We start from the raw sequence: 27,733 nt of genomic DNA on the forward strand, positions 1-27,733 counted from the left end.
CTTTCAACCAGAGTATATGATCTCTCCACACTTTCAAAACTGCTAAGTGTCTTTATTTTGTGTGTAACACACGAACATTTCAAGTGTCATTCAGCAACAGGCCACTTCTCAATCAGCCTATTCATCAGCAAAGTGACAGCTCGGTATGAATTCAGGGAAATGTTTGCTATGGAGCTTACATTATTATCAACACAATTCAACATCATCTATGTTAAGATTAGGCTCTTTAGGTGGAAAAGCAGTTAAGCTAATTTTATTTTATTTATTTATTTAAAAGTAGGCTCCACACTAGGCTTGAACTCTCCCACACAGAGATCAAGATCTGACTGCGCTAAGAGTCAGATGCTGAGCCACCCAGGCACCCCCAATGAAGCTAATTTTTAAAAACCATCTTTGAATGAACAGATGAAAAGGAAAATAAGACAATTAATTTTTAAAATCTTTGCTTGAATTCAAAATTTATGAAACTCTACCTTAACTTATTCTGATACCTAACTTTAAAACTGAACAAAATATTTAAAATTAGTATCATTATCTTTCTAGCACTGCTTTAAATCATGTTCAATGGAATTGTGAAACTCCTCTGCCTATTTGTAGAAACTGCTTCCTCTTAAGTGTGTCTATTTTGTTAATACGTCTTTACCAAAGAGAAAGCAAATGTTACAGTCACTCAATTATAAAAGTAGCCTGTGTATATGATTTCCACTTAAAAGAGAAGTCAATAAAGTCTGGAGACAGAGTCTTCCCTTTATGAAATGCTATAACCAGCTCCCTGCTGCTGCCAGCTACACGATATTCCAAACTGATAATTCAACTGTTAATTCATAAAATAAAGTAGGTGGGGAGAAGGTTTCTATTTTGGCTTTGACTGTCATTACTTTAACAACTTTTTTTTCCTCTCCCCAAATACAACTCATTAGCAAATGCCACCTAAATGGTACTTCCTTTGTGACTTTGCAGCTGTCATTGTTATGCATTCACCAGGCCCAAGCGCTGCTCTGTGTATTTCTGGAAAGCTATTCATCTGTTTAAACTTAACAAATGGAGCCATTTAAACTGCTAAAATACAGTACCGTAGTTGCTTGTATTTTGCGTCTTTAAGTTGCATCTAAATGAAAGGTTCTGGCTTAATCGGTTCTAGGAATAGTATGAAGAGCAGTTCGAGAGAATTCCTCCCGGTAATTAAGCGGCGTGCACTTGCGGCGCTCTCTCCGACCTCACACAAAAGGCACGTCTTTCTTTGTGACGGCCTGTGCTTATCTCAGCCAGCTTGGTGGTACTGGGCTGGGGTGGTGTGGGAGGAGGAAAAAAGATAAAATGTGGCACCGTGCACGCAGAGCCGTGCTCAGGCAGGAAGGAGGTGCTCGGACAGAAAGATGAGCCAAGGCAGGGCTGGCTTCGTGGCTTCGTGGCCTTCGTGCAATTCTGATTTATCTCTGAATTTGCGTCTTTTAAGGGAACTCCAACAGCCCGATGGATCACAGCCTGGGAGTCCCCCACCCGGCCCAGGCCTGCGGGAGCTGCGCGTTGCCAGGCGCGGGGCTTGGAGCCCCCAGGGCGGGGCGCGCGCTCCGCGGGGCGGCTGCCCGGGGCTGCAGCCTGGACCTCGCCTGCGGGTGTCCGCGTGTTCCGGGACCGGGGCGCCACGTGGCAAAACAACAAACAAGCGAAAAACCACCACGAAAGGGCCACAGAGAAGCTGTGAGGAAAAGGAAAAAGCCTTTACCCGCCCCCCCCCCCCGCCCCGCACCTCCCCTCCCCCCCTTCCGTAAGGGGCCTGCATTTTCATCTTGCCCCGCCCCGGAGTTAGCGGGTGGCCCCGAGCCCGGGCCCTGGACGCCTCCAGCGCCGACTGCCCCGCAGAGACCAAAGCAAAATAACCGAACACGCTGCCTGACCTGCGGAGTCGGGCACGCAGGCGAATTCGGCTTCCCTGGCGGGGGGGGGGAGACCACGAGCAGGTCCCCGGGCTGCTGAGCCCCAAGGGCTAGGACGGGAGCCGCCGGGGCGCGGGCGCGGGGCGCGGGGCGCGGGGGGGGGGGGGGCAGGGGCGGCCTCGGTCTTCAGAGGAGCTGGGCCCGGCAGAGCCCAGACTTTGAAGCCAGGTGGTCCCGTTCAGTTTCGTCTCATCCGTTAATTATACCGCTACTCTCGCCAGTCCCTCAGCTCACTCTGAGCCTCCAGGCCGTCCTCTGGGAAATTGTTTCTCTATCAGCCTGATGTCTTGCTTTCCCCCGATTTTTAAGTATTATAAATCAGGGGTCTTGGGGGCTCCTGGGTGGGTCAGTCAGTTGAGCGCCTGACTCTTGATTTCTGCTCAGGCCGTGATCTCAGGGTCCTGGGATGGAGCCCCAGCTCCTGCTCCTCACTGATGAAAGAGCTTGCTTGAGGATTTCTCTCCTTCTCCTTCTGTCCCTACTACCCCTGCTGGTGCTTTCTCTCAAATAAATACATTTAAAAAAAATCTTGGGCCTTCAACTTTAGTGGTATTTTTATCTGGGTTGGTTAAGGACTGCCATCTTTCCTTAATTGGTATCAGTCTTCTTAGCCACACCTGTAGTGGTTGGATGGAAATCTGAATTTTTAAAAAGCCTCTTCCTGAGAAGACCAAAAGAAAATATAAGTGAAAGTATAAATCCTTTAAAACTGAGGAAAATATTTCAACATCTAATAGCAGACAAAACGTTGATATTGAAACACAAATACAAGTTATGATCAATAAGAAAAACTGACAAACTATGTTAGAAAAAAGCAAGATAAGGCGATTTTCAGAAGAATTATAAATGGCAATTAGCTAAAAAATAACCATTCAATTATTAATCAAAGAAATAGAAATTTGAAAAGCAATGATATTTTCACTTAGCCTGAGGAAAATTTTATCAGTATTGGCAAAAGTGTGAGGGAAGCAGACACTCTCATACTCTGCTGGCTAGAGGTCTCAGGGAAAGCAACTTGGCACCAACTTTTGAAAGTATTAAAAAGTGAATAGTCTTTGGTCTGGCATTTTACTTACAGGTATTTGTCCTGAGGAAATAATTAGACATGGATATATCTGTGTTTATAGGGATGATGGTCACTGTTTATAATAGTATATGGCCAAAATGTTTGATAATTTAGGGTGTCTGTTAAATATATAAATATATATCTATAAAGGTATAAATAATAAATACTATTCTATAATAAATAAATAAAAATATGAGTACATATATATGATGGAATATTACTAGGATTATTAAATTACTGAATTATAGATATATATTAAGAACCTGGAAAGAATTTTTCATTATATTTTTAGGTAAAAATAGCATGTGTAGTTTGGAAAAGCAATATAAGCATAGTGGTTTAGTATATGAAATCAGAAGCCGGGCTGGTTGGCTTTGAATCGTTGCTCTATATCCTTTCCTGGCTCTGTTGCTATAAAGCTGTGTGACTATGAGTAGTAAACTGCGTAATATCTCTGTGGCTTGGTTTCCTCAGCTGTAAAATGAGCTACTCTTGGCAGCCTATCTCACAGGGGTATTATGAAAATTAAGTTAGTACCTGTATATCGCTTAGGATAGTGTCTGGCTTGTTTTATTTTTTCCTCTCTTCCCCTATGATACTCTGTTTTGTTTCTTAAATTCCACATATGAGTGGGATCATATGATAATTGTCTTTCTCTGATTGACTTATTTTGCTTAGAAATCAGAGAGGGAGACAAATCATAAGAGACACTTAATCATAGGAAACAAACAGGGCTGCTGGAGGGGAGAGGGTAGGAGGACGGGGTAACTGAGTGATGAGCATTAAGGAGGGCATATGATGTAATGAGCACTGGGGATTATCTAAGACTGATGAATCACTGACCTCTACCTCTGAAGCCAATAATATATTATATGTTAATTAATTGATTTTAAAGAAAATAAAAAAGAATTGTATCTGGCACATGACAAGTTCTCAACCATTGTTAAATTATATTTTACTATTTTATTAATTATAGATGCATAAAATGCGCATATATATATATATATATATATATATATATAGTCCAAGTTGTTATTTCAGTTGGGATTTGAGTGATTTTTGTTTTTTGCTTTGCTATATATACTTTGCTGTGTTTTCAAAAAATTTGAAATGAACATGACTTACTCTTATAATCAGAGGGAACAATGAAGGTAATTCCATTTTTTAAGAAAGCACAAGTTTCCTCTTCTCTAAAAAAGACAAAATGAGGTTGCCTGGATATCCGCAAAAGTAGGTTAAGAAACACCCACATCTGAGAACTCAGAAAATCTTGCCTCGATACAAGGGATAATAAATGTGTAAAGAAACATTCAACTTCTCTGTTGATTGAAGAAATAATCAGAATTTCAATTAATGTGTTTCAGCCACTTTCTGATATTGTATGACAATTCCAATGTTGCCTTTTTGGTCTCAGTTAGACATTTTTAATGGAGATGAAATGCAAGATAATTGTTGATGGCTCAAGAGAATATGGTGTATTAGTAAGAATAGCCAACATAGCTGATTCATGTAACATCTTCTAAGCACCTCTACAAAGTAGGAGCTATCATTACCCCCACTTTGCATATAAGGAAACCGAGGCCTAGAAATATTAAGTAACTTGTCCAAGTCACATACTGATAAAAAGCAGGGCCAGGATTCAAATCCAGTCTGAGCTCAGAGCCTCTATTCTGTAGGCTATAGTAATCTAAAATTCAAAATTAAATGGGAAAAAAAGAAAGACAGATAAACATGGGGTAGGGGGGAGGGAATATCGAATCAGCTGTTTTAAGCACTTTCAGGGCAAAATTTTATCTTATTTGTCTTAAATACCCAGAATTTTACTCCACACCTGATGCATAACAGTCACTTATAAGTGAATGCCTGAATATTCATGGGCCTGACACAGAGCAGATATTCTTAGGTTCTTAATAATAGGGACATGGTTGGACACTCAGATTTGTAATTAAAACAAACAAACAAAAAAAAGCTAGAGACTGTTCTAAAATGAAAGGAGGACGCTAACGGAGAAAGTGGAATATGGCACATGAAGGGATCTCTTCTTCCAGACCCATACCCTCTTCCCTTAGAGACTGCTTGAACTATTTATTAGTGGTTCCCGGGTCTCTAATTAGAGTCCCAAGCATTTCCTTCTGTTTCCCAAAGGGTTGGAGTAGTGCCCTGAGGGCTTGTCACTATAGTCCTTTACCCCTTCTAATCAGCCAGATGGCAGCTGCAGGAAGTGGCCACTAAAGCAACAATCATAGGGTAGTGTTGACAGTGGAGGTCTTCAACTGAATGGGGACTTGAGGAAGCACATGCCCTGGAGTTTCTGAGCCTGGGATGTTAGAATTCGCTTTTGTCAGTTAGGCTTCATATATTAGTTGGGAATATTTAAACAATAAGACAACAGCTCTTTGGTTATGTTAATTTATTAGGCTAAAATTGAAAACTGCTTTCAAAATAATCCTCCTAGATGATAATTTCATGTTAGAAACATTGATAATTTGTCACTCCTCTTTTTTTTTTTTTAAGATTTTATTTATTTATTCACGGGAGACACACACAGAGAGAGGCAGAGACACAGGCAGAGGGAGAAGCAGGCTCCACGCAGGAAGCCTGATGTGGGACTCGATCCCAGGACTCCAGAATCATGCCCTGGGCCGAAGGCAGATGCTTAACTGCTGAGCCACCCAGGCGTCCCAATTTGTCACTCCTCTTAATAATCTAAAACTTTTACTGACTTTGTAAGTGGCTCAAGGTGTGTGTAGTATTTGTGCCTGTGTCTTTATTTATTATTCTTATGTGGGAAAGTGCATAAAAATAAAACACAGACTCTTTAGTAGCCACTTATAAATCTCATATATATATTTTAACGTATGCTCCATGTCCTGCAAGGAGCCCAACATGGGGCTGACCCTGAGATCAAGACCTGAGCTGAGATCAAGAGTTGGAGGCTTGGGGTTGCCTGAGTGGCTCAGTTGGTCCTGGGATTGGCCCCTTGTCAGGCTCCTTGCTTGGCTGGTTGACTGCTTTTCCCTCTTCTTCTGCCCCTCTCCACTCTCGACTTGTGTGCTCTCTCGTTCTTTCTCTCGTTCACTCTTTCTCTAATTTATTTTATTTTTTATCTATCTGACTTATAAGAGCAAGAACAGTTGTTCATTCAGTTATCAATCCATCAATTCATCTGTCCATTCATCCATCCATCTAAATGATTGAGTGTGATAATTAAAACTATATCCAACAGACTTCTTCTGTTGCTACAAATATTCCCTCTTGGAAACCATGATGTGACATGGTTTATGGTTAAATGGATTATATTTTCCTATTAAAATACCATTATAATTGAGAGCTTACTTCTGTTCACAATGTCAAAAATTTATAAACAGGACTCAAATATTTAGCAAAAGCACTGATAAAAGTAAAACCCCACAAATCCTGATAATCTATAATATAGTAGAAGTATATCCCAAGACACTGAATCTTAGGGATGGAAGAGACTTTGATAATCTTATTTCCAAGAAAACCAAAGTTCAGAGGAAAGGACTTGTCTGGTGTTACCCACTTAACTCAGAAAAGCTAAGACTATAACCCTGGTCCCTCAGTTCTCAGATCCATGTTTCTTTTCTGAGACCATACACCCTCCTGGAAAAAAACCCCAAGATTTATTTAAGGTTGCTTAAATAGGGGGCCCCTGGGTGGCTCAGTTGTTAAGTGTCTGCCTTTGGGTCAGATTGTGATCCTGGGGTCCTGGGATGGAGCCCCACATCATCATCATCAGACTCTCTGCTCAGCAGGGAGTCTGCTTCTCCCTCTCCTTGTGCCCCTTCCCCCACTCATACTCACTCTATCTCTCTTAAACAAATAAATAATCTTTTAAAAAAGTTTGTTTATACAAGAGACCACAATATATTGTAAAATGTGCATACAATATGAAAAGGTACAACTATATTTCATGCGTGTAAATTAAATAGCTAGCCAAAATAAATATAATCAAAATAACTAATTTAAAAAACTATTTGCTTTGTTAACATCGATTAAAATATGGAAGGAACATTGTGGAAGCCCATTTCTCTTCATAAAACTGCTCAGAAACATTTAAGCCAGTAATTAGTGGATTCCATTGTTTGTCTGACCAGTGTCCATCCCTTCCTTCTTCCTCCTCACAGAACCCTGATTTTATTTGAGCTCCTGTCACTCCTCTGAGCCTTTAAATTAATAATATACTGGAGGGAGCAAGAAAGGGAGGGGGAGAGTGAGGGACCAGCTTCAGGGCTAAGGAGTTTACCCCCTTGCCTGAGATAGTTCTGGAATATATATATATATATTTCTATATTATATATATAATATATATATATATATTTTTTTTCCTCAAGAAGCAATTATTGCCTTCTTGGGGGTGATATGCCCCCATGGAGAATGGCTTAGAGGGAGAGATAGGGAGGCTATCGCATGAATGGGATTATGAGTGGAGTGTCTCCAGGATGGGGACACCTGCTCATTTACAGAAAGCAGGGGCTTTGCAAGTTCTTTGACAAAATAGCCATTGCAACACAGAAATACTTTTTTTTAAAATTGAAGTTTGATTTGCCAACATATATAACACCCAGTGCTCATTCCATGCAACACAGAAATATTTAAAAGAATTACCATGGACTTTATTTGGTCTTAAACTCATTCTGTTCCATTTGCTTTGCTCTTTTCCCATCAGATTCTCCTGTGGCAGCAGCTCTGGAAGCCTGAGAGGAGAAAGCAGACATCTAGGGAAGGTGAGCTGGGGTAGGAAAGGAGGCTTCAGGTTATAGACCTCAGTTTTGTTGGCAGATCATCTTATTTTCTTTTGTGTCTCTGAAATGTCTTCCTGTATTTCTCTTCTTGTTTTCTTTCTTACCATCCTCATAAGCCTGCATTACCTCTTGTCTGGGCAATTATCTTTCTATTTTCTTAATTCTTTATGTAGGACCAACTGAATTTCAAGTACTTCCTATTACAGTCTCAATCAACAAGACAACCCTGGGAGTTAGGTATTAATGCCTGTATTTTACAGACAAGGAAACTGAGGCTCACGGCTTTTAGTGACTCGCCCCAAGATAGACACTAGTAGGAAGCAACAGAGCTGATATCTAAACCCAGCTGGGCAACCTATGGCCACGCCCCATCTGCAGGATTTTTGTAGTATATTTTAATGCATTTAAAAATTATTCATGGGATAAGTGAATACATTCTCTTCACAAAGAAACATTTAAAAAACATTGTAGGTTAATATTTCCATTAATCACCCTTCTCTATTCCTATTCTCTCTGCCCCCATCCCCCAAAGGTAACCAGAGTCACAGCTTGGCATGGATGGTTCCAGATCTTATTCTAGGTATTTCATATAGCTGTTTGTGCCCCACTGTGCTGGAGCGACCAATATAGTGCCCCAGGCATGGGCCCCACTGCATGGGTGACTTCCTGTGACACATGCCAGCACCGTGCATGTGGCCGAGCAGCTCTGCTTGGTAACTGGTTGGTTTGCAAGTCCTTTTTCTCAGAAACTACAGGTTTATAATGCATGGGTGGTTCTATCCTCTACTCCAGACCAGGCAGCAAATATTCAGTGTGTTCCATCTGGTTTTGTATTTCCTTCCCTCCCTTTGTTTACATGATTTCTCCTCATCATCTTTTAGCCGGAGCTTTTTGTCCTTTTTCCCTCTTTGAGATAGCAACAGTTCTCTTTGTAGAAGGTACTTCAGTAAATATCGCTTTGTGCTGTAAAATAAGCCTAATATAGCATTTTTCTATTATTGATTAATTTACTACCTCCTCTTTTTTGCAAACTTTTTCTTCAGTTAATAGAACCTGTGAGCTAGTGATGGGGAAAATAAGTTATTTTGAGGTTGCCAAACTGTCTGAAATCAGTCCCTGGGATTATCACTAGGCTAGGTCTACATGGTTAGCGCTGCTCCCCTGAATGCTGGTTCTCCTGACCCTCCATGGTCCTGCAGTAGGACACTTGGAAGGAAAGGGGACACATTTGTAAAGGGAGAAGCTGATTTTGCTGATCCTCACGGAGACAGGCACATGGGGCTTAGAATCTGTAGGGCCGCATCTAGGAATATGTGGCTGTGTGTCCCAGGGTCCCCACCTAGCATGCAGGTCTCCAGGTAGAGCTCTGGAGGCAGACTCTCCCTGACACCGATCATAGGGCCATAATGCTGAGGTAGGGGGCGGCTCCTTGTCCCTGCAGAGATGGAAGTCAGACCTCAGGGGCTTCCTTACCACACTTAGCAGACTGAGGACAAAGACATTTGCTCCACGTGGTGGTTATCAGAGGCCCCGGGCCAGGGTGAGGGATGTGGCAAATAATGAGGAAAACTGCTCCTGCTTACCCCTCCCTCAGGTAGGGACGAGGAGACTAGAGGGAACAAGTCACTGTGGTTCTGGAATTGCCCCACACTCTGGGGGGTCAGAAGTGGCCAGCCACAGATGCTGCTGCCCTGTTCCTTGGGGTGCACACCGTGCGGGGCGAGGTGATGGCTCGCATCTGGTTCCTGTTGAAGGAGGGCTGAGAAGAAGGCAGTGGTCTGGGAGATGAGAAGAATGGAGAATGTGGCCAGGTGTGCTATCTCCATGAATTTTGTCTCTGTCAGGACTTTGCTAGGAAAACCAGCCAGGATCTGTTTTACTGAGCGATTTCCTCAGTGAAGTCCTATTGACAGAGAGAGGATATAAATAGCTTCTGCCACAGGGTGGCAGCAGCATCTTCTTGGCTGGGCTCACTAGCCTGGTGGGTGCTTTTCCTTCAACTGCAGAAGACAGGGTTTCTCCCCGCGTGTAGGGTCAGAGCCGGGCTGCTCTCTGAGAAGCTTAGGAGTGTCACAATACTTATTGCAGGAGTTTTCTTGATGTTTCTCTTTCCTTCAATTAATGTCTGGGTGGCTACCTTTTCTGTCTTTTTTTTTTTACCAGGGAATATTTTAAATCTAACTCCTTGTGTCTGTGAAGCCTGTAATTTTGCAACAGGATTAGGAGACAAGGGAAGGTGACCAGATATTCTAATTGAGGCAGACAGTCTCGGTTCTGTCAATAAGCAGGTGCTCTGGACGGAGTCCCAGGCAGGCTCTGCTGTGCCCCTTATCTGAACCAAGCTGATGAGCTGGCCCCCTTCCAGGGGAGGGTGACCAGAGCAGAGAGGGATCTGGAAACCAGGCGTGACAGGGACGTGTGGCAGGGAAGGGGCACATTTGCTGAGAAGGAGATGATGCGAGCACTGCAGTCAAATATTTGAAGGGCTCAAGTGGAAAAAGGGCTCATGGAAAAGAGAGGTGGTTGGAATAGATTGGTTAAATCCTACCTACGGATAGGATTATCCTAGTTTAGAAATCCCATCAAATACACGCCTCAATTTCCAAAAAGAGAAAGTAAGATTGAGAGGGTGACACTCGTCCAGTGTCATGCAACTGGCTGGTAATAGACAAAGCTAGGACTACAACAGATCCTTGACTACATCCAAATATGGTCACCAATCTGGTTGTAAACTGTACTGGTGGTGGGGGGAGGGAAGGCCTGTGGTCTCCGCTTAGTGTTGAAGCAGAAACTGATGTCCATGTAGAGACTTCCTGAATCACTCAGAGAGGCGACTACTGCCATTACTAGAAAACTACTGAGTTTACTTCTCACATTCTCTACTTCTGTGTGGTTGTCATAGGATCCTCCATAATTGTCAAGTAAGTCGTGGTAACAGAGAGTTTGTGTGTAGTTGGAGGAGGTGGGGGTTGGAAAGGCAGGTCCTAGGAAAGGTTTGGATTCTAGGAGAGTCTGCTTGTGGTGGCACGACAGGACATTACAAAGGTCTCTGGCCTGGGATTCCCTAGTTGTCTCTGCCCTTGCAAAGTCCCTAGCTCCTGTCTCATGGGAAATGAGAAAGAAAAGAGTACTACAGACTTCTCTAGGCAGCACTCGGGCCCTTGGGGAGAGATCTGAAAAGTATATGTAAGGGCCCTTGCTTGTGATCTGAACTTGGAGCTCCTATTGCCAACTTCACAAACCCCATTCTTGTCTCTACCCCTCAAAAATCCTCCACAAGCAATCTGGGATAGAAGTGTGTTACCATCTCTCCATATGTTGGCTTATTGTCTTTGCCAAGATGCCTGCATGACCTGGTGATGTAGTTTCATCACACCTTGTGTAGCTTTGATTATCATCTGGATGGTGAAGAAATAGGGGCAGGCCATCCCCTAGATACAAAACACACAATAATTAAGCATCTAATGACTGTTGTCTTAAGATGGATGGGAGTGGCAGCAGTACACGGAAGAAAATGAGGTCCTTCCACTGCATTCACCCAGAGAATGAGCTGGTGTTGCCAGAAGGAATCGGGCCACCATGCTTCCTGAATGTGTTACACGTGTCCTAGGGTACCCATAATGACTTTTGGTGTGAAGAAGAACATTTCAAAGGGAGTTGTGTATATATCCTTAAATGGTTATAAATGTGTAATCAGCGTATCAAATTTGTTTGCTTAGGATAGGATGAGGCTAAAGAAATCACTCAAGTTGAAAAGGGAACTAGGTCAGAAAAAGAACAGCTGTTACGAAGTGCCGTGTGCTGAGACTCATACTAGGTACTTCTACGGAGTTCCTGGTTTCCTCTTCACAGCCACCATAGGAGTGGAATTCCATTTTACAGGAGACCAGACTAAAGCAAGGAAAATTTGAATAACGTGCCCAAATTCAAACAGTTGAAAGGTGGCAGACCTGTCTGAATCCGAACAAATCTGGATCTGTGTGAATTTAGAGTCTGGATTCCTCACCTTGTGAGACAGGGCTCTGTGGAGTGTAAACCCCCCACTTCTGCATGCCCCACCAATAGAGGGGCTTTGTTTTCGTGGAACCCCAGCACAGAGGAGGGCCTCAATAAGTCTTCGTTGAACGGATGAATGAATGAGTAAATAGCATGTAGTAGGTGCTGATTCTGGCGAAATAAATATTAGTGGGTATGTGTATGCCTGATGCTTAAGAAACCCTGACCTAGTTTAAAACGTTTTCAAAATATGTCCTCAGAAACTACCCTGGGGTTCAAGCCACAGAAGAGCTTGGGAGGCTGCTATGAGGGCCTGGAAGGCCAGGAGGCAGGCTTCCAGTGCATTCCCTCAGCTCCCTCCAGGGCAACTCCTATTGCCCCTCTTCCACTTTAATTCTTTGATAAGTCTTTACTGGGTTGCAATTAAAACAAGCAAAAGAAACGACAAAGCAAAAAACAAGACAAAATGAAAAATCCCAGTGATCTAGTATAATAACAGCACGATGCTCATGAAGAAATCGGGGCCCAGAGAAGAAAAGATTAAAACAAAGTCAGAATGTGAATCTCGTCTTTCCGACCCTTTACCCAGTGCTTATTTTATCACGCTCAGAAATGATGTTCGAAGCACATTGGAAAACACCATTGTAATTCTGATGCTGTATCGTGTAGTATGTAGAAAAATAGCTGTAGGGGTCAACCCTGGCCTACATAAAGATGCATTTTAAATGCTGGGTGTTTCCCTTTACAAAAATGTCTTAGGTGAGGCCAGTTCTCATAATGGATTTCTACATAAACAACAGGTAATTTGGAAATACAAATTTAGGAGGAGTCTGATTTAAAAAAAATTTAGGACATAATGTAATATTGCTCAACAAATGCGATTTAATAAATCACAATGGAAATCTTGAACATAGATAAAAGATAACATTATTACACAATACATGCTAAGTGCAAGATGAAGTATAGACAAATGACAAGTTCAGTGCAGGAAGAAATTATTTCTGACTAGAGTGGCTTCAGGGCTTCAAGGTATTAGTAACACTTGAGGGGCGGTGAAGAATTGGTGGGGGCCAACCATTCAAGATGGGGGCGGGGAGTTGGGTGAGGTGCGTAGGGATTTTGGAAAAACATTTATGATTGGAGCTGGGGCACTGGGCTGGTGGTGGTGAATGCAGAAACATCCTGGAGGCAGAATGTCTGTTATATCATTTACTTGAAGTAAATGACAGCAAGGAATTTTTAGACATTTTAAATGATGTGGAAGTTAAAGACACATGCATTGTTATCAACTATAATAACATTATTATTATTTAAAAGCAGTTTCCTTCAACTATAGGGAATATAATTTTTGTCACTATTCTTTAAAATCTACAGTTGTTTTTAAAAATACATATTGGTCCAGTCTTCTGCAATAAATGTGAATTGTTAAGTGCAAATCAATTTTAAAAATCTAAATTGTATTTCAAATGAGCTGGAGATTTTATTATGTACTGTAATCATATTGTGAATTTTTGTTAAGTAATAAGTCACTGTGTATGTAAAAATAATTAGGTTTGTGTTTTGGAGGAAACAGGATTTGATACATTCATTCTAAAAAGAAAACACTCTGAAGAATAATTTGGGGGATGACAGAAAATTCAGAAAAGATAAAAGTGAGAAAAGGATTAAACATTAAAATAAATGTAAAAAGCTTAACAAATAGCATGACATTGGTATAATAATAGATATAATAAATCAATGGAGCCAAGAGGCAGATATTAGTTGATACAAGGATTTTATATATGATAAAGAGGGTGTGTCAGTTTTCTAAGGCTGCTGTACCCAAGTACCATCAACTGGATGGCTTATTATTTTTTTAAGATTTTATTTATTTATTTATTTATTCATGAGAGACATGTTGAGAGAGAGAGAGGCAGAGACACAGGCAGAGGGAGAAGCAGGTTCCATGTAGGGAGCCTGATGTGGGACTCGATCCCGGGACTCCAGGATCACGCCCTGGGCCGAAGGCAGGCGCTCAACTGCTGAGCCACAACTGGGTGGCTTAAAACACAGGAACTGATTCTCTCACAGTCTGGAGGCCAGAAATCTGCAGTCATGCTGTCAGCAGGGAAATCCCCCCTCTGAATATTCTGGGGAAGAATCTGGCCTTGCTTCTTCCTAGCTTCTCATAGTTGCCAACAACCCTTGGTGTTCCGTAGTTTGTGATGGCATGACTTCAATCTCTGCCTCTAGCTTTACATGCCCATCTTCTCCCTTTGTTTCTCAGCCTCCAGATGAAATTCTCTCTGCATCTGTTCCTTTTCTTCTTATAAGTACATGAGTCATATTGGATAAAGGCTCATCCTACTCCAGTGTAATCTCATCTGAACTAATTACATCTGCCATGATCCCATTTCCAAATAAGTTCATTCTGAGGTACTGAGGGTTAGGACGTCAACATATCTTTCTGAGGAACACATTTCAACCCATAATATATGGTATTTTTAAGTAGTATGATAAGAAATAATTGCTCATCAAAGACAATTTGTTAGCTCTTTGGGGATAAAATAAAGTTAGATGGATATTTTATTAAACAAACTTTGTATGTTGATTGTGTGCACCCAAATAAACTTAATATGGATTCAAATTAAACTTGAAATATGAACAAGTGAAAGAAAGAAGAAAAATATAGGTGCATATTTACTGCATCATAGATTCAAGACTAATTCTAAAAGCAATTATAAATGTTTGTAAATATCTAAATCTGGCAAGAAATATTAAAAGTTTAAAATATCAAAATAAATGATAAACCATGGAAACATTTACCATAAATATGACAAACATATCCAGAATTCCTCACGCTCCTTGAGAAAAATATACTAAAGCTTCAATAGAAAAAATAGGACAAAATTATGAGCAGTTAATGTATTCCAATCAGACTTCTGCCTCCAGCTCTCCACTGAAACTGCTCTTGTCAAAGTGACTAGTGCCTTTCATTGGGCTAAATCAGGCCTCAGCCCTCACCTCATGTGACCTATTTACAATATTTGATGTTGATCTCATGCTCTTCTTTGAAATATTCTCTTCACTTGGATTCTGGAACTCTGTGCCCTCTCGGTTTGTACCCTGGCCACCTACCATCCTTTATCCTCTTACATCTGTCCTAACTCTCTGCATGGCTCCGTCTTCTACATGGTTTGTTTTGGGCCCAAGCCTAGAGGTCATTGTTGACTTCTCTACTTTTGCACCACTACATCCAGTGTGTTGGCCAGTTGTCTGCCTTCAAAATATATCTCGAATCTGATCTCTTCTCCATACCTGCACCACAATTCATTACCCCAGGCCAGACTTCCATCTTCCCTCCTGCACTGCCATAACAGCTTCCTATCTTGTCTCCTTGCTTTGTCTTGTTCCCTACAGGGAAGTCTTCACAGAGGGGCTGGAAGTTGTTTCTCTGCAATAGGAAATACAAACACAAGGTTCAATTTCTTTCTAATTGAACATTAAAAAAATGAAATTTAAAAATTATCCAAATAGAATAAATAATGTGAAAACTGAGTCTCACCCCTTCCTGTCCTCCATCTCATTCAGTTCTTTTCTCCGGAGGCAACGAGTTTCTTGCATTTTTTTCCAGTGTTATCCTGTGTATTCACCAACATATTCATTTCTTTCCACAGTTAGCAGAATGCTGTATACAATGCTGTATACATTTTTGCTTTCTTAAGCATGATCTGCTAAGAATCTAAGATCAGATTACTCTAATGCTTATAACTCTCTAACAGCTTTCCATAACACCTGGAACAAAATCCACATGGTCCACAAGGCCCTCCATGTCTTAGTGTGTCTTGGCCCTGGTCTACTCCGTCTCTTATCCTCATCAGCTTCATGCTACCACATTGGCCCTTGTGATGCTCTTTGACCAAAACAGGCTGCTTCTCTCCTCTGGGCTTCTATCCTCTATGTTTGGGATACTCTCTCCCCACTTTTTCTCCTTCATTTCATGGGTTTCTGCTCAGATGTGACTTTACCAGAGAGGCTCTCCCCAATCCTTTATTTAAAGTGTCATTCTTGCCTCTACCCCTTCACTGTTCACCCTTACCTTGCTCTGTTTTTCTACAGAGCTCTTCTCTTTTCTCAAGATTATGTTAACTCAATTATTATCCCCACCTTGAATGAAAGCTCCACAGGGAGGTCCTTTGTTCACTACTGTATGTCCAAGGCTGGCAGCTATCCTTGGTGTGTGGTGGTACTTGATAAATATTAACTGAAATGAATAATGAAAACAAGATTTCTTTACATATGAAATTGGCAAAATTTAAAGTTAAAAAAACCCTGCTGTCGGTGCTGATAGGGGCTGCCAGTAGGGATTATAGCTTGGCATCATTTTTAACTTGGAAAATAATTTGAACATATGTTGTTAAGGATATGAGTAGCTATGTATCTTCTGGACACATGTTTAGTAATCTATCACAAGGAAACATTTTGAGTGAGTTGCAAGGAAAAGTTGTATGGAAGGATAATCATTGGGGCACCTGGGTGACTTAGTCGATTAAGTGTCTGCCTTTGGCTCAGGTCATGATCCTGGGATCGAGCCCTGAGTTGGGCTCTGCACAGGGTCTGCTTGTCCCTCTCTCTGCTCCTTATTCCCAACTCACTCATCTCTCTCTCTAAAATAAATAAAATCCAAAAAAAAAAAAAAAACCCACCTCATTTCAATGTTTTTGCAGATATAAACTCTTAAAACTGAATTTGTTTCATGTAGACTTATGCCTCTCATATGCTAGGTTAATTTTCTAAACTGATAGAAGTCCAAAAATGTACAAAGTTAGCTCAAGAGACTGTTTATATGTGGGAGATATGTGTGTATAATATCATCTTTTTTTATTGTATCACACATCTCAATGTTCTGAATTCCCCTTCACAACAAATAGTACACACCAGCATTAGTTTTGATAACTGAAATGGAATCTTCAAGTGGCCCCGTGTCCCCGTGGAGAGATTCCTTCTGAGAATCTCAGATCATGGGAATGAGGGTCAAAAATATGTAAATAGAGGGGGAAAAAAAACCCAAGACGGAATCAGAGAGAGAGAAACACCATAAGAGACTCTTAATCATAGGTCACAAACTGAGGGTTGCTGGAGCAGAGGGGAGTGAGGGATGGGGTAACAGGGTGATGAGCATTAAGGAGGGTACGTGATGTGATGAGCACTGTATAAGACTGATGAATTACTAAACTCTACCTCTGAAACCAATCATACATTATATGTTAACTAATCGACTAATTGAGTTTAAGTTAAAATATGTAGAAAGAGACATTAGGCAGGATTACGAAGTAGGCCTTTACATAACTTCCCCCATCTTGAGATGCCTTTGCACCTTCGCCCTTGCATTTCTCTTCCTCTCTTCAAATTCCAATTCTTGCCTTTCCACTGCATCTGGCTAGAGTATAAAAGCAGAGCAGCTAGTCACCTAATCACTGGTGTGGATCACTGATAGTATCTTAAACGAGTGCTAAGAATTTGGCTATGTGAAATTGTGCGTGTGTTGGTTGTACAGAGGGTGGGGAGAGGATTTTTTTCTTTTTGAGGTGAAAAAAATTTCCAATAATCTTCATTGCTGTTGTAGTAATTTTAATCTTCAAAAAAGGTAAAGGGCATGGGGGCATGGGGTGGCTCTGTTGGTTTAGCATCTGACTCTTGATTTCCACTTGGGTCACGATCTCAGGGTTGTGAGGTTGAGTCTTGTGTAAGGCTCTGTGCTGGGCGTGGAGCCTGCTTAAGATTCTCATTCTCCCTCCCTCTCTGCCCCTCCCCCACTCCCTCTCAAAAAGACCCACAAAAACCAACAGCCAACAGGTAAATAATTCTTGGAACCAAGTCACTCAGATTCATAGTGCCTACACTTTGGAAGTGACCAAAGGTAGTAAAGTATGCCTGTATATTACAGAGTAGGAAGTTTGGAGTAACTTTACCACCATATCTTCTGACAAGTACAATGAAATACACTTGGGACTTCTGTGTCTTCAGTTTGCAGTCTCTGATTTGTGACTGAGTTGGGACGGATCTTAGTTTTACTTGCAGATGGTCTACTTAATATTTGTCCCATGAGTTTCATAGTTCTTGTCTTGATGGACTATAATTAATATGGTCAAATGGCATCACTAGGCTAGTTGACTAAGTATAAATTGTTAAATATACATTGATAAATAGGGGCTCATTTTTTCCCAATTGGCCCTGCTGCTACGGCAAGAGAGGTGCAATGGCTGAAGCTAAAGCCTGTGTTCTGAAATCAAGTCAGTGCTCTGTAGTGAAGGGATGGATAAACTGAGGTCCAGGAGCAAGCCAACTGTGCCCCAGACTGATGGGGTATGTGTCCACATACATGTTAATTTGCCTTAATTTCTTTGAAGGGGAAAGTCTCTTTGGGAGGCTGAAAACAAAAAGTTAGGGAAGTGCTGAGTTAAAATATATTGGCCATCTCTATTGGAAGAGAGTGTTTTCACTAGAGAGTGTGTGTTTTCAGCCAGTACCTCTCCTCATTCCCGTGCTTCACAGCTCACGTTGCCTTATCAGTTTTTCTGGACACATGACCATGTTGATTGGCCAGCTTCTAGAGAAGTTGTGCATTCATCTCTGGCATTTGTCCCTCTGGAAAATGAGTGAATTGCACAAAACTACCTAACAGTCCTTCCTAAAATTCCCCAATGGGGATGATTTTCTCTCCATGGACAACCCAGCCATTAAGACCTTTTCCTTGTGTCTGCCTGTTTAGTTACCCCGGGCATGGAATTCTGAGGTTTCTCTCTCTCTGTCTTTTTATTCTCTCTCTGCCTCTCATTTCACTTTTATTCTTTTCCTTGTTTCTTAAAAGCTAAACAAACTGTTCAACTTGCCTCTTGAACCTCCATTCAGGATTTTTCTCATTGGAAGCATGCTCTTGAGGTCTTACTCTCAATCCCAATCAGTTTCTCAAAAATATTTCTTTCTAATAAAAGTAGAGCACTTCCACAGAGCTAAACTCAGTGAGTAAAAGTTTCTCTATCTCATTCCATTTATGTTATAACTGTTAGTGGCGTTATGGAACTTGTAAAGTATAATGTTAAAAACAAAACATTATTTCACTTAAAAGTCACACACACACACGCACACACACACACCATTTGTAATGCAGTCATTATGTATTGAGCACTCTCCAAATGATTTTTTTTATTGGAGTTCGATTTGCCAACATATAGCATAACACCCTGTGCTCAACCCATCAAATGCCCCCTCAGTGCCCATAACCCAGTCACTCCATCCCCCCACCCAACTCCCCTTCCACTACCTCTTGTTAGTTTCCTAGTTAGGGGTCTCTCTCATGTTCTGGCTCCCTCTCTGATATTTCCCACTCATTTTCTCTCCTTTTCCCTATAACCCCTTTTACTATTTTTTTATATTCCCCATATGAATGAAACCATAAAATGTTTGTCCTTCTCCGATTAACTTACTTCACTCCACATAATACCCTCCAGTTCTATCCACATTGAAGCAAATGGTGGGTGTCATTTCTAATGGCTGAGTAATATTCCACTGTATATATAGGCCACAGCTTCTTTATCCATTCATCTTTCGATGGACACCGAGGCTCCTTCCACAGTTTGGCTATTGTGGACATTGCTGCTATAAACATCGGGGTGCAGGTGTCCCGGCATTACACTGCATCTGTATCTTTGGGGTAAATCCCCAGCAGTGCAATTGCTGGGTGGTAGGGTAGCTCTATTTTTAACTCTTTGAGGAACCTCCACACAGTTTTCCAGAATGGCTGCACCAGTTCACATTCCCACCAACAGTGCAAGAGGGTTCCCCTTTCTCCACATCCTCTCCAATATTTGTTGTTCCTGTCTTGTTAATTTTCCCCATTCTCACTGGTGTGGAGTGGTATCTCATTGTGGTTTTGATTTGTATTTCCCTGATGGCAAGTGATGTGGAACATTTTTCTGTGCTTGTTGGCCATGTCTATGTCTTCCTCGGTGAGATTTCTGTTCATGTCTTTTGCCCATTTCATGATTGGATTGTTTCTTTCTTTGCTGTTGAATTCAATAAGTTCTTTCTAGATCTTGGAGACTAACCCTTTATCTGATAGGTCATTTGCAAATATCTTCTCCCATTCTGTAGGTTGTCTTTTAGTTTTGTTGACTGTTTCTTTTGCTGTGCAGAAGCTTTTTATCTTGATTAAGTCTCAATAATTCATTTTTGCTTTTGTTTCCCTTGCCTTCATGGATGTATCTTGCAAGAAGTTGGTGTGGCCAAGTTCAAAAAGGGTGTTGCCTGTGTTCTGCTCTAGGATTTTGATGGAATCTTGTCTTACATTTAGATCTTTTATCCACTTTGAGTTTATCTTTGTGTCTGGTGTAAGAGATTGGTCTAGTTTAATTCTTCTGTACGTGGCTGTCCAATTTTCCCAGCACCATTAATTGAAGAGACTGTCCTGTTTCCAGTGGATAGTATTTCCTCCTTTGTCAAATATTAGTTGACCATAGAGTTGAGGGCCCATTTCTGGGTTCTCTATTCTGTTCCATTGATCTATGTGTCTGTTTCTTGTGCCAGTACCACACTGTCTTGATGATCACAGCTTTGTAGTACAAACTGAAATTCAGCATTGTGATGCCCCCGGCTCTGGTTTTCTTTTTTCCCTTGGCTATTTGGGATCTTTTCTGATTCTACACAAATCTTAAGATGATTTGTTCCAACTCTCTGAAAAAAGTCCATGGTATTTTGATAGGGATTGCATTAAATGTGTAAATTGCCCTGGGTAGCATAGACATTTTCACAATATTAATTCTTGCAATCCATGAGCATGGAATATTTTTCCATCTCTTTGTGTCTTCCTCAATTTCTTTCAGAAGTGTTCTGTAGTTTTTAAAGTATAGATCCTTTACCTCTTTGGTTAGCTTTATTCCTAGGTATCTTATGCTTTTGGGTGCAATTGTAAGTGGGATTGACTCCTTAATTTCTCTGTCTTCAGTTTCATTGTTAGTGTATAGAAATGCCAGTGATTTCTGGGCATTGATTTTGTATCTTGCTATACTGCCGAATTGCTGTATGAGTTCTAGCAATCTTGGGTTGGAGTCTTTTGGGTTTTCTATGTACGGTATCACGTCATCTGCAAAGAGGGAGAGTTTGACTTCTTTTTTGCCAATTTGAATGCCTTTTATTTATTTTTGTTGCCTGATTGCTGAGGCTAGGACTTCCAGTACTATGTTGAATAGTAGTGGTGAGAGTGGACATCCCTGTCATGTTCCTGATCTTAGGGGAAATGCTCCCAGTGTTTCTCCATTGAGAATGATATTTGCTGTGGGCTTTTCATAGATGGCTTTTAAGATGCTGAGGAATGTTCCCTCTATCCCTACACTCTGAAGAGTTTTGATCAGGAATGGATGCTGTATTTTGTCAAATGCTTTCTCTGCATGTATTGAGAGGATCATATAGTTCTTGTTTTTTCTCTTGTTGATATGATCTATCATGTTGATTGCTTTACAAGTGTTGAACCAGCCTTGCATTCCGGGGATTTATCCCACTTGGTCATGGTGAATAATCTTCCTAACGTACTGTTGGATCCTATTGACTAGTATCTTGTTGAGAATTTTTGCTTCTGTGTTCATCAGGGATATTGCTCTATAATTCTCCTTTTTGGTGGGGTCTTTGTCTGGTTTTGGAATTAAGATGATGTTGGCCTCATAAAACAAGTTTGGAAGTATTCCATCCCTTTCTATCTTTCAGAACAGCTTTAGTAGAATAAGTATTGTTTCTTCTTTAAAAGTTTGATAGAATTCCCCTGGGAAGCCATCTGGCCCTGGACTTTTGTGTCTTGGGAGGTTTTTGATGGCTGCTTCAATTTCCTCCCTCGTTATTGGCCTATTCAGTTTTTCTGATTCTTCCTGTTCCAGTTTTGGTAGTTTGTGGTTTTCCAGAAATGTGTCCATTTCTTCTAGATTGCCTAATTTATTGGTGTATAGCTACTCATAATATGTTTTTAAAATCGTTTGTATTTCCTTGGTATTGGTTGTGATCTCTCCTTTTTCATTTGTGATTTTATTAATTTGAGTCTTTTCTCTCTTCTCTATAATAAGCCTGGCTAATGGTTTATCTATCTTATTAATTCTTTCAAAAACCAACTCCTGGTTTTGTTGATCTGTTCTACAGTTCTTAGGTCTCTGTTTCACTTAGTTCTGCTTGAATCTTTATTAACTCTCTTCTTCTGCTTGGTGTAGGTTTTATTTGCTGTTCTTTCTCCCATTCCCTTAGGTGCAAGGCTAGCTTATGTATTTGAGTTTTTTCCAATTTTTGAAGTGTTGCTTCTGTTGCCATGTATTTCCCTCTCAGGACTGCTTTTGCTATATCTCAAAGATTTTTGAATGGTTGTATCTTCATTTTCATTAGTTTCCATGGATCTTTTTAATTCTTCTCTAATTTCCTGGTTGACCCTTTCATCTTTTAGCAGGATGGTCTTTAACTTCCAGGTGTTTGAGTTTCTTCCAAATTTCTTCTTGTGATTGAGTTCAAGTTTCAAAGCATTATGGTCTGAAAATATGCTGGGGACAATCCGAATCTTTTGGTACTGGTTGAGATCTGATTTGTGACCTGGTATGTGGTCTATTCTGGAGAAAGTTCCATGTTCACTTGAGAAGAATGTGTATTCAGTTGCGTTTGGATGTAAATTTCTGTAAATACAGAATTTTTTTCTGTATGAAATCCATCTGGTCCCGTGTATCATTTAAAGCTCTGGTTTCTTTGGACATGTTGTGCTTAGAATATCTGTCATTTACAGAAAGCACTGTGTTGAAATCTCCCAGTATTAGTCTATTATTATCTAAGTATGTCTTTACTTTGGTTATTAATTGATTGATATACTTGGCAGCTCCCACATTAGGGGCATAAATATTCATGAATGTTAGGTCTTCTTGTTGGATAGATCCTTTAAGTATGATACAGTGTCCCTCTTCATCTCTTACTACAATCTTTGGGATAAACTTTAATTTATCTGATGTGAGGATTGCTACCCCAGCTTTCTTTTGAGGATCATTTGAATGGTAAATGGTTCTCCATCCCTTCATTTTCAGGCTGGAGGTGTCCTTAGGTCTAAAATGAGTCTCTTGTAGACAGCAAATAGATGGGTCTTGCTTTTTTTATCCAGTCCCATACCCTGTGTCTTTTGATGGGATCATTTAGCCCACTCACATTCAGAGTAACTATTGAAAGATATGAATTTAGTGTCATTGTAATACCTATTCAGTCCCTGTCTTGGTGGATTATTTCTTTGGGTTTCCTCTTTCTTTTACAGAGGCATCCCTAATATTTCTTGCAGAGCCGGTTTGGTGGGTCACATATTTTTTCAGTTTCTGCCTATCTTGGAAGCTCTTTATCTCTCCTTCTATTCTGAATGAGAGCCTTGCTGGATAGAGTATTCTTGGCTGCATGTTCTTCTGATTTAGGACCCTGAATATATCCTTCCAGCCCTTTCTGGCCTGCCAGGTCTCTGTGGGGAGGTCTGCTGTTAATCTAATATTTCTCCTCATATAAATTAGGGATCTCTTGTCTCTTCCTGCTTTAAGGATTTTTCTCTTTATATTTGGAGTTTGCAAGTTTCACTATTAAATGTTGAGGTGTTGAACGATTTTTATTGATTTTTATTGATTCTCCCTATCTCCTGGATCTGAATGCCCATTTCCCTCCCAAAATTAGAGAAGTTCTCAGCTATGATTTTTTTCAAATATGCTTTCTGGCCCTCTGTCCCTCTCAGTGCCCTCTGGAAACCCAATTGTATGCAGACTTTTTCCTTCTGAGGCTGTCATTTATTTCCCTTAACCTTTCCTCATGGTCTTTTAATTGTTTTTCTCTTTTTTTCCTCAGCTTCCTTCCTTGCCATCAACTTGTCATCTGTGTCACTCACTCTTTCTTCTACCTCATTAACCCTTGTCTTTAGGACCTCCAGTTTGAATTGCATCTCATTTAATTGATTTTTAATTTTGGCCTGATTAAATCTAAATTCTGCAGTCATGAAGTCTCTTGAATCCTTTATGCTTTTTTCCAGAGCCACCAGTAGCTTTATAATTGTGCTTCTGAATTGGCTTTCTGACATTGAATTGTAATCCAAATTCTGTAACTCTGTGGCAGAGAGTACTGTTTCTGATTCTTTCTTTTGTGGTGAGTTCTTCTTTCTAGTCATTTTGCTCCATGCAGAGTGGCTGTATGAGTGGACTGCATCAAGAATATCAACCACGACCTAAATAAATTGCACCCTAGATGATTCTGCCAAGGTCAGAGACCAGAAATTAAAAACAAAGATCAGAACAAAATAAAACAAAAGGACCACTAAAGTGAAAAACAAATTTTAAAACAAAGTTTAAAAATAAAAGGCCAGGAATCCTAAAGAAGAAGGAGAAAAAAAAAAGAAACAAAAAGAAAAGAAGAGAAAAGAAAAAAAAAGGAGAAGAAAAAAAGGGGGGGGGAACTGGGAGATGTTGGTGGTGAAGAATTTGTGGAGGGAGAATGTGGTCTACCTGAGGGATATTAGAGGCTAATCCTCTTGTTTCAGAGTATATTAAGTTCTGTATATTAGAAGATGCTCAGTCCCAAATTTATATAAACCAGAATTACTTGTAGAGAGCCCCACCATTGACCACCAAAACATAAATGAGATAAAAGAGGGGGGCAGAATGGGAATGAGGAATCTCACACAATGAACCAGCATGGTATACCACTTGGTTCTGGGTGCATGCTGGTCATGTTTTAGAAGGTATTAACTTCCGCCGTTGTAGAACAAAATGAATCAGAGAAAACAAAAAACACAACACAAAACAAAACAAAAAAAACCATATCTTGTCTATCTCCCAAAATTAATTTGAGTATGTTGAAGGGAATCTAGAAATGGAAAATCTATCTAAGACCTGTAATTGTAGAAATACGAAAGTCAAAAAGGAGGAATCTTAAAAATGAAGAGCTGGTAAAATATTATAGTTAAGGTGGGAAAAAGAGGGGAAAAAAAGGATATTTACAGTCTGATACATAAACGAGTTGTCTGGAAAAAGGAAGGGGGAAAAAAAACAAAACAAGGAGGGGTACCCTCTGGTTCTATATACTGTAAATCCCTGGACTTCCCCTGGAGCTTTCCAGCCTGCTGGGTCCATAACTTGCTCTTCCCCTGTCCTTCCAGCTGGTCTTCTGTGGGAGGGGCCTGCTGTGGTGACTCTCAGGTGTGCGCACCTGGGGAGCTGCCCCGCCCCCTGCCAGGTGCCTGGCTCAGGGGAAGCTGTTTACCCCATGAGGCCCCTGTTCCCTGGCACCCCCCCCCCACCCCCCGGCACAGGGTGATACCAGGAAGAACAACAGTGGCGGCGGCCAACTCTCCAGCCCTGGAGTCCGCTCCCGCAGTAACTACCGTAGCTCCCAGTCCGCAGGGGCCTGGATACTCCCGGGGGTGGGGGGGTGGTGCTGATCTGCACAGCTCGGGGGCACCTGGCGGCAGGAGCGTCCTCGCTGTCCTGGCCCCCCGCCCCACCTCCGCCTATCCCGTGGGGAGCGCTGGATCCTGGGCTGTGTCCCCCGGCGCCGTGGGCTCCGGGCCTGTGCCGCTGGGATTGCTTCGGCTCCCGAAGGCAACTGGCGCAGCCCCCTCTGCCCGGAGCCCCAGCCTGACCCCCGGCTTCTTCCCGAGGCCCCGCCCGGCGCTCCAGCCCTTTACAGAGCTCAGCCCGTGGTGTGGGGCGCTCTCCCCCGGGTGTCCCCCTCTGTTAGTGACCCCGGGAGACTGGAGGCCCCACTGCCCCTCCTGCGGTTCTGCCCGAGTTCCCTGCTGAGCGCTTTGCCCTCCGGGAAGAATCCGGTGGGGATTTTTAAAGCTCCTGCTTTTCCGGGGCTGGGCTTTCCTGTCCTGGAGGCCCCCGCCGCCCCCCTTAGCTCAGCTCCTCACGGGCCCCTCCTCTACTGGATGCTTTTTTATTTTTCTCCCACCTTCCTACCTTGTTAGAAGCACAAACTCCTCTCTTCATTACAGAATCCTCTCTGTAGCATTCCGGTTGTTCTCTCTTTAAATCTCAGGCTGAATTCGTAGGTTTTCAGGATGATTGAAAGTATCTAGGTAAGTTGGTGGGGCCGGGTGACTCAGGGACCCCACTCCTGTGCCGTCTTGCCCTGCCCCAGATCTCCAAATGATTTCCTTGCCTTATCTTACTAACTTTTCTGGCAACCCTATAAATAAATGTTTGACTCTTTATGTTTCAGATGAAGAAAATGAGTCCTGAAGAATTTAAGCCGTCTTGGAAATCACACAGTTAAGGATAGGACTGGGGTTGGAAGGTAGTAGTTTGGTTTTTACTACCTGCATCTAAGGTAACACGAAGGAAATTAAGTTTTGAACTAGATGTTGATGGAGAAACAGGAGAGAGTGTTCGATAAGTGAAATATATTTCGGAATATGTACTCAGATATTGTTTTCTTAATTTGTTAATGATTCTCTGTTTTAGAGTTGCTTTTTATTTGGTTTGTGTGTTAGTTGAGGCACAGAACGGTACTTGACTTCAGGTTTGAGTTTTTGTCTTCCAACCAGTTCAGAACCCGAGGGGGATGTTAGGGTGGGGATATGGGAGATGTTTAGGGATGGCTCCTAATGGCTCCTAACTCATAGGAGATGAGATGTCCAACTCATCTTTCAGCACCTAAATGAGGGATGGCCCTTCAATCTTGGCCCTTAGGCCAGGCCTCCGCCTTACCTTCTTGGACATCTCTTTCTATTTAGACCCTCTTAGCTCTACCTGAACCCTTTGCCTCCTCCCTGTTATGTCTTCTATCCCCCTGATCTCTGGTGCCCTTAGAAAAGAACATCATTCACTCACTTGTTGTGGTGGGGGATGGGCTGGAAATTTCCTTGGATATTGTATGTGTGACATCTGCAAGACAATCAGAGCACATACACTCCAAGTGGATTTCCCGTGTAGTTCTTGTGCCCTCCCTCTAGAACTGTATGCCCTAATGCCCTCTATGTCTTGGCTTCTCTAGGTGCCCAGCTCAGGAGGGTGCAGGGTGGTGAGAGCCAGGAGATAGAAACTATTTTTCTTCTATAAGCCACTGATTTTCACATTTCTGATATTGGCAACAGGTACACATTGATATAAAATCTATTTTTTTGGCCGATGGGAGAATAATGGCTATTGCTTAGAAGGGATGACATAATTTTATGCTTTTTTTCTTTTTTTAAAACAACACAACCATGGGAATCCCTAGGTGGTTTAGTGTCTGCCTTTGGCTCAGGTGTGATCCTGTGGTCCTGGGATCGAGTCCCACGTTGGGCTCCCTGCATGGAGCCTGTTTCTCCCTTGGCCTATGTCTCTGCCTCTCTCTCTCTCTGTGTCTTTCATGAATAAATAAATAAAATCTTTTTTTAAAAAACCAACATTACTAGAGTATTATTTTTACTGATTAAGTAGGCAAAGATTGAAATAGTGATTATACCTAAGGTGTTCAGGGGTTGATAACATAAACAGTCTCATGCAATGTTTTTGGAAGCATATATTGGTAAAATTTTCTGGGTAACCTTCTGGCATAATTCATCAAAAGCCTTAAAACTGGTTACATATTTTAGTAGGAATTTATCAGATGTATTCTGATACTTATGTAAGTAGGTGCTTATCATGGCACCCCTTAAAATACAGGACAAACATTTAAACATTTAAATGTATAACAACGTAAACATTTAAAGTGTATAACATTAGGAATTTTAATAATGTATGATACTATAAAAATAGAGATAACTGGAGAAGAAAAAGAATATACACAGAATTATTTATCGGTTTATTTCTAGGGGGAATTTTTTTTGTTAACTGTGATTTTTATTTTCTTCTTTGTACTTTCATGTATTTTCCAAACTTTTATAATGTATAGTGATTTTCCTATAAAGAGAGAAAAAAGTAAACATTCACAAAAATACAAAAGGAAAATAAAATTTCAGAACAGAA

General features: G+C 41.3%; 1 protein-coding gene across 1 annotated transcript; it reads left to right on the forward strand.

The window, feature by feature from the left end:
• The first annotated feature begins 987 nt into the window (after positions 1–987).
• On the forward strand, positions 988–27,055 carry LOC144282263 (uncharacterized). The gene is made up of 4 exons (XM_077845747.1): positions 988–1,178; positions 1,457–1,701; positions 7,694–7,751; positions 26,004–27,055. Exons 1-4 carry the CDS (start codon positions 1,113–1,115, stop codon positions 26,055–26,057), a joined length of 423 nt encoding a protein of 140 aa, XP_077701873.1. The 5' UTR covers positions 988–1,112; the 3' UTR covers positions 26,058–27,055.
• Positions 27,056–27,733: the final 678 nt, after the last annotated feature.

The sequence above is a fragment of the Canis aureus genome, chromosome 1 (assembly GCF_053574225.1).
Source record: "Canis aureus isolate CA01 chromosome 1, VMU_Caureus_v.1.0, whole genome shotgun sequence".
NCBI lineage: Eukaryota > Metazoa > Chordata > Mammalia > Carnivora > Canidae > Canis > Canis aureus.